General features: G+C 42.1%; 1 protein-coding gene across 1 annotated transcript; it reads right to left on the bottom strand.

The window, feature by feature from the left end:
* Positions 1 to 4,065: 4,065 nt before the first annotated feature.
* LOC150028076 (uncharacterized) lies at positions 4,066 to 6,000 on the bottom strand. Its single transcript, XM_090301036.1, has 5 exons — positions 5,584 to 6,000; positions 5,074 to 5,365; positions 4,819 to 4,966; positions 4,338 to 4,422; positions 4,066 to 4,245 (listed from the first exon to the last, which is right to left on the bottom strand). Exons 1-5 carry the CDS (start codon positions 5,998 to 6,000, stop codon positions 4,066 to 4,068), a joined length of 1,122 nt encoding a protein of 373 aa, XP_090157162.1.
* Positions 6,001 to 8,084: the final 2,084 nt, after the last annotated feature.

Raw genomic sequence — 8,084 nt, forward strand, 5'->3', positions numbered from 1 at the left:
AAGATGCTGGACCTAGTGCTGATGTTGGAAATCAAGAAGAAAGGATGCAAACCATGTCTCCTTTTGAGAGACTCATGGTGAATAGGCTTGATAGCTTTGCCGAGAATCAAAGAAACCTTCATGATCTCTGTGTTAGTAATTTCCAGAGGATTGACAACAGGTTTGACAGCATGGATGCACGCTTCATGACTCTAGATGAACACATCGAAGCTGTCCAGAATAAAATCTTTGATCTTCAGTTTGTTGATGATGATGAATGAGAAAAAACAATCGGTTGATGTATCGAAACAACCGATTATTTTTGGTGGTTATATCTGGTTTTAAATTTTTCTTTCTTTCTGCTGTTACTGCTTTAATTCTGATGTAATCAAAACAATTATCTTGTTTTATCTCTTCTTTTTGTCTTTTTGTGAAGACAAATAGGGGGAGATTTATTCTGTTTGTGTTTGATTTCAGTTTTATGTTTTTCTGCAAAAACAGTTTGCTATATTTTGAATGTTGTTTACTCTGATTTTATGCTCTAGATTTCTGTATTTGTTTCTATGCTAACCAAATATCAGAAGTTCTATGCTTTGCTTAAAACTGTATCTTGCAGGAACTGCTTCAGATTCAATCAGGTACAACACAAGCATCAGGGATTTGTCTTCATCAGATAGGGGGAGATTGTTGAACCAAGTGGTGTTCAAGCTTTGAAAAATCCAAACCCTTTGAAGGATGTTGAAGCCTTAGCTGTCCTTGTTGTCGCTGTGCTGTTTTAGTTAGGATCTGGGGTAGATTGTGTATGTAATCCACCTTTTGATTGAATTCAAAGAATAGGCATTCTCAATCTTTTTGAAAGAATTTTTTTTTCAAACCAAGTTAAAAACAACCAATTGTTTTAGCGAAACTGTTAGAATGAATGGCTTCATTATGAAGGAGATTAGGGCTCCGAAGCCTTCCCTTGTCGTTGATGTAGGAGGCCCGAGCCCCGTCCACATCCACTTGGAGGAGGTTGAGCGTGTGACCTCAGACCTGAATACGAAGAGAAGGAGAGTTGAGAGGTCGGCCCCATGGGCTCATTCCCTATCTGACGATCAAGCTCCAAACGTAGAGACGATCATGGTGGACAACTAGGGACCTGGTTCTGGCTCGGGAACGAAGAACAACGTTTGGGATCCCTCCTTTGACTTTGGGAGTCACAACAAGCTACACAATTGGTTGAAGCCCCATGCGACTCGTTTTCAGAATGCGGAGGTCGACACCCTCTGTGGCGACGCCGAGGGGATACTAAGTCGGGCTAATACGTTGGTCAGTATGGCCAATGTGAAGACTCAAAAGAATCTTCAGAAGATCGGCGAGCTAGAACACCGTGTAGGCGAACTTCAGAGGGAGATCGACCATCTCCAGGAAGAGGTGGTTGAAATAGATCGTCTACATTCAGAAGAAGGCTGATGGACCAAGGAAAAAATGGAACTTTTACAAATCCACCAGTTGGAGAGGGACGTAAAGGTGCATGTGGAGGAGATACGAGAACTGAAGGGAAAGATTGCTCGTCGGGAAGTTGAGTGGGCGAGTAGTTCTGAAGCTATGAAAAATGACATAGCCAACTCCTATGTTGTTGGTTTTGAAGTCGCGATGGAGCAGATGTGCGTTAGTCATCCTGGAATAGACTTTTCCGAGGTGAACCCTTGCCATGCCATGGTGGATGGTAAATTGTGAAGGACTTGTGAAGACATGGTGGCTTATTTTATGTTTTTTTTTGAAACCTTTCCTAGCTTGTTGGGACTTATTTTATTTCTATTTTTGGTTTTGTAAGTTTATTTTCTGAACTTTACTTAAGTTTTTTTTACCTGGATTATGAATCTTGGAATTGTGATTTGATGAACCTATTCTCGACATTGAGTAAAAATCCTATTTCATAAGAAAATGCGTAATGAAGAAAATACGTCTTACCTCTAAGTCAGTCGGGTTTAAATACAAGCACAATGCCCTTGTCATCCATCGATCGGTCGAGTATCGTATTGTGTTTGCACCCATCGTCACAAGATCAAGTTTGAGCAGGTGCGATCGATTGGATTTTTGTTGTTTTAATGACTTGTTATTGCGGATTTCTCAGATCCAAACTTGGACGAACGAATTTAATTTTAAGGTCGTTTTCAATGGACTTTTAGTCGTCTGGATTTGCACAACTCCCTGTTCTGAGTTGTTTTTATCGAACTTGGTTGTTCAATGAATTTTTTAAATAAAACGAAGAGATATCGGAAATCATGCAAAATAGGAAAAAAGGATATTGAAACTTGCAGTTTTATCAAAGTGCGACCTCATTAAAAACCCTTGAGAAAAAATTTCAAAAAACTGAAGGGAAAAAAGTGTCTTCCTGCAAAAAATGGGGAACACATTACACTTAGCTGAAGTAGAACCTAAGGTTTGACGCGTTCCATGTCCTGGGGATGACTCCCCTGTCTAAAGTTTCCAGCTGGTAGGCTCCATTCCCCACGACTTCTTTCACTCGGTACAGTCTTGTCCACTTTAGGGACAACTTGTGCTCCATCTGGTAAGGGTGAGATTTTCGAAGGGCTAGGTCCGACACCTTGAACTGTAGGAGAATGATCTTGGTTTTGTGATGTCGCTCGAATCTTCTTTTGAGGGTCTCAGAATGTATTCGAGAATTTTCCCGAATTTTTTTCTATGGTGTCCAAATCGGTCCGATGTCCTTCGTTCGAAGCTTGTTCAGTAAACTTTTAGACTCGAAGAGAGGACTTTAGAATTTCTACAAGGATCATTGCGTCGATCCCGTACCCCAGGCTAAAAGGAGTCTCCCACATTGTGGACTGTGGGGTGGTGTGATAGGAACATAGTACTTGCGGAACCTTGTTCGGCCACCCTTCTTTAGGATTCTTTAGCTTCCTTCTCAAACCCCTAAGTAATACCCTGTTTTCCGCCTTAGCCTGGCCATTGGTCTGTGGATGTTTGACGAATGAAAAGATTTGTCACATGCTGAGTTTCTTGCAGGTTTCCTCCATCTGCCAATTCGTGAACTGTGTCCCGTTGTTAGAAATCAGTTGTTTAGGTATATTGAAATAGCATACCATGTTCTTCCACAAAAAACCATGTACCTTGTGTGTAGTTATCAGTGCCACATATTCAGTTTCTATTCACTTCGTGAAGTATTCTATTGCCACAATCAAGTAATGTAACTGGCGGACTGCTTAAGGAAAAGATTCGAGAATATCTATTCCCCAAGTGTGGAAAGGCTAGAGGGTAGTGATGGAATGTAGCTCTTCCGCCGGCGCATGATGTCAATCAACATGCTTTTGGCATTGGTCGCACTGCTGTACATACCGATGACTGTCTTCCTTCACAGTCGACCAAAAATATCCTGCTCAGGTGATCTTTAGGGAGAAGGCTCTACCACCAATATGACTACCGCAAATTCCTTCATGTAGCTCGGTAAGTATTCGAGTGGCTTGCTCATGGTCCACACAGGTCCGCAATGGGTGGGAGTAGCCATATCTGAATAGTTGTCCATCGACCAGGGTATACCTTCTTGTGTTTCTCCTTATGACCCGGGCCTCGTCGAAATCACTCGACAGGGTTACATCTGCTATATAAAAGATGTATAGGGTCATCCAAGTATTCCTTGCTTCTGCTCAGCTTATGACAAACCATTCTTCTATGAAATCTCCCGTAGTGACCCTGGGACTTTTCAGGGTTTCCTGTATTACTATTTGGTGGACACCTCCTTTTTCTCGAGGTTGCTAATTTAAATAAGAGGTATGCCCTACAATTTTCATCCCTGGGAATGTGCACTAGATTGAAAACTCAGAAGGCTTCAACCAAAGTCTTTACGTATTTAAAGTATAAGGATAGTTGTGGATTGAAAACTTTCCTTTACTTGACCGATTGTCAGTTATGAGTTTTTGTACTCCAACCTCCTTGGCCAGTAGCATCTCGGAAATTAAGGCTTTGTATTCGGCTTGGTTGTTACTCCCTTGAAAGAGAAACTGAGTGCTTACTCGAGTAACACCCCGTTAGGTCCTTCTAGGATGACCTCTGCTCCACTGTCCTTCAGATTAGACGCCTCATCTACCAAAAGGGTCCAGCTAAAACCATTGACTGAAGGCTTTTGTTGGGGAGTGCACTCGGCCAAGAAGTCGGCTTGTATCTAACCTTGAAGCAGGCCTTGCGATTGGAACTGGATATCGAACTTGAAAACTCTATTTCCCATCTGACCATTCGTCCAACCACGTTGGGCTTGCTAAACACCTTCCGAAGCGGGAAAACCGTTATAATCACGATCATGAAGCTCTGGAAGTAGTGGCGTAACCTTCAGGCGGTGGTTATGATAGTCAAAGTACTTTTTTCAAATGATTGGTATCAGACCTCCACTCCTTGCAAAACCTTGCTGACATAATAGATGGGCTTTTGCCCGTTTTCATGGTTCTGCAACAGGACCATGCTAATCATTAGTCGATGACTGTAAGGTAGAGGCGAATCGGTCATCCCAAGGTAGTTCTGTAGAACACCGACGGGTGGGCGAGGTATTCCTTTAGGTCATTGAAAGCTTTCTCGCACTCTGGGTTCGACTAGAAGCGTTCATATTTTCTAAGGCATGCAAAATAAGGGTATCTTTCTCCCTGCTTGTGGATAGGAAACCCAACAACCATTCTTCCCATGAGGTGCTGAACCTCTTTCACATTGGTCGGACTTTTCATGTTGATTATGGTGGTGCACTTTTCAAGGTTTGCCTCTATTCCCCTTTCTGATAGTAGGAAACCCATCAATTTTCCAACTTGTACGCCGAACACAAATTTTTATTGATTAAGCTTTAACAAGTACTTGTCAATAGTGCGAAAGAGCTCCTTCAGATCAGATAGGTGAGATTCCTCCTCAGCCGACGTTACCACCATGTCATCTACATAAGAGTGAACGTTCCTTTCGATCAGGGCTTGAAAGATCCTATCCATCAAGCGTTGGTATGTTGCCCCTGCATTTTTAAGACCGAAAGGCATTACCTTGTAACAATAGTTGGCTGTTTCGGCCATGAAGGCGGTTTTATCTTTGTCGAACAAATGCCCTCGGATTTGGTTGTACCCTGAGAAGGCGTCCATGAAGCTGAGGAAACCATGATTAAAGCGCTATCCACCAACATATCAATGTTGGGTAGGGGATATGAGTCTTTTGGGCACGCATTATTAAGGTCAGTGAAATCGACCCTCATCCTCCATTTTCCACTAGCCTTCTTTACCATGATTACGTTTGACAACCACGTCGGGTATTGGATTTCTCTGATGTGGTTGGCCTCTATCAGCTTCCTAGTTTCTTCCCGCCCTGCCACTTTCTTTTCTTTGCTGATCTTCCTCCTCCTTTGGGTGACCAGTTTTACCTGTTGATTAATCATTAAACAGTGGCATAAAAATCAAGGACAATACCTAGTATGTCGACGACTGACCAGGCGAAAGCGTTCATATTTTTAAACAACACCTCCTTCAACGCTTATTCGAAATCTTCCCCGACGGATGCTCCCAATTTGAACTTCCTGCCATTTAGGTCGATCTCCTTTATCTCTTCGACCGGCTCGGGTCGCCCCTCTCGCTGGCCTACCCTTGGATCCGCCTCTAAGTTTGGGCTCCTTTCTGAGGTTGTAATGGTGTATGACCCCCTTTGAGTCTTTAAGTTGTTCTTGTAACATTTCTTGGTTTCCTTCTGGTCCATCTTTAAGGTTATCACGGCCCCTAAGGGGGATGGTAGCTTCATCTTTAGTTGAGGAGTGGACAACACTGCCCCGATCTTATTCAGCGAGGGTCGTCCTAAGAGTAGATTATAGGATGGGGGAGTGTTCACTACAATGTACTTGATGGTAATGGTGCTTGCATTTTCTCCATCGGCAAAGGTCATCCAGAGCTCTACGTAGCCCCACACTTCCACTTGTCCCCCATTGAATCCCACCAGGGTTCCATTAAAAGATTTGAGTTGGTCCTTGGGGATCTGTAAGCCTTTGAAAGTGCTTAGGAACATCATGTTCGTCGAGCTTCCTTGCTCAACTAACACTCGATGTACATTTCATCCCATTGTTACTATGGTGATTATGATAGGATCATCTTCATGAAGGTGGACATCTGCTTTGTCAGTGCTTGAAAAGGGAATTGCTGGCCGAGACACCGACTTAAGCTTTAGAGCCTCATAGATCAACTAGCCACGAGAGCAACGTTTCCGGCTTGCAGTCGTGCTCATTTCCATTGTTTGTACATATTGCTTGAGGTGGTCTGTCTCAACTAACCCCACCAGCTAGTAGATCAAGGTCTGACATTTTTCCGTGTCATGCCCTCGTGCCTGGTGGAACATGCACCAGGTAGACCAGTTGTAGCCCAAAACGCGGTCAGTCTTCCTGGGGTATTCTAGTCCAGCGGAGACATCGACATCCTCGAACAGGCGTCTCAGTGGAATGGTGAAGACTGGTATGGTCGTAGTGACCAAGGATGAGACGTGTCCTTTCTTTCTGCGCCACATAAGGTACGTACCTTTTCTCCGTAGTTTGCTGGTTATCGTCTCAGCCGTTATCGATTGGGCTTTCTGAGAGAGCTCCTTGTACCGCGCCTCGCCTTGGTGCTCATTTGTCTTCTTGTGTCGGATAGCTTCTTCAGTCGCTATGTTGATTGAAACACGTTCTTAGACTTCCGTTACTAAACGGGTTCGCCAACAAACCTTTCACGAACGCGTCTACCACCATCTCGTCTCTTGGGTTCTGAATGCACACTAATATTTCACAAAAGCGGTTAAGGTACTCCTTTAGTGACTCGCCCGTCTTCTGCCTAACATCAAAGAGGTCAACCATCCGAGGTGGCTTGACCACGTTGGCCACGAACTGCGCTCCAAACAGTTGGGAGAATTCCCGAAACAAGTTGATGGTTTTGTCCAGGATGCAACTGGAGAATTTTAAAGCCATCTCGGTGAAAGTCCCTTGCAACATCTTGTTGAAGAAGATGCTTTTATGTCTCCAAATCCTAGTAGAAAGCTTGAAGACCTTGTTGTTGTTGTGTGTGTGTGTCTAGTTGTTTGAAACTTGTTAATTCACTCCTTAAGTTGATCCAAACTCAATTGAATCTTTAACATTTTGAAAAGATGGATTTTCTAAAAGGAAGTGAAATTTCAACAGGTTGAAATTTCGAATCAATAGGTAGTTTTGACACTTAATGGATTTTAAAGCTTTGTCTTTGCCTTTGTCGTCAAACAAATTTTAACAGGTTAAAATTTTGAAACAACAGGTTATTTGACACTTAGTGATTTTTGAATGCTGTCAAATAACATTCAATCAGTTATTTTGAAAATCAACTGACTGTTTTGCTGAAAACCTTAACAAAATGTTGTTAGGTGGTTTTTCTGTTTTAAATGATTCCAACTGCTTTTGGGCTTTTGTTGTAACTGTTTTAACCATTTTGATTGAAAGATAAAAAGGTGGTTTTACGCTCCTATGCATTAACTAAGTAAAAGAGATCAATCAAAGACAGTTTTCAAAGAGCTTTTGGATCATCTCAAGTGTGGAATAGAATTGGGTCTTGTATTCTGATCTTTGATCTTGTGATTTGCCCAGGTGTTTTCTATTCCCTTCCTTCTTAATAATTGTATTTCTATATTGGTGTTGCCAAGAAGTGTTGTGTGTTCTTGAGGGGATCAAGATCAACATTCTTGGAATGGTGTGTGGTTGCAAAGAGGGTGAGTGCACTTTGTGGGATTCAAAGTCACCTCTTTGTGGTTGTGTAAGTTGTAATCTGTAATTGATTACATAGTGAATTCTCAGTGGTTTTTGAGGACTGGATGTAGCTCAGTTGTTGAGTGAACCAGTATAAACATTCTGTGTGAATCTCTCTATCCTTACACTCTTTAAATTGCTTTAAATCTGTTTTGATAAAACTGCTAATAAAAACAATCGGTTATTTCGTAAAAACAATAGGTTGAATTTCAGCATCAAGCTTAAAATCAGTTTCATATTTGGTTGGACAGTTTTTCCATTGATTCATTATTCATAGTCTTTCACTCTACCTTCAATACTTTCAAAAATCTTTCAAAAACAATTCATCCCACTCTCTTGTTTTAGCCCCATAATT

Source organism: Phaseolus vulgaris, chromosome 4 (genome assembly GCF_051622355.1).
Source record: "Phaseolus vulgaris cultivar YP4 chromosome 4, ASM5162235v1, whole genome shotgun sequence".
NCBI lineage: Eukaryota > Viridiplantae > Streptophyta > Magnoliopsida > Fabales > Fabaceae > Phaseolus > Phaseolus vulgaris.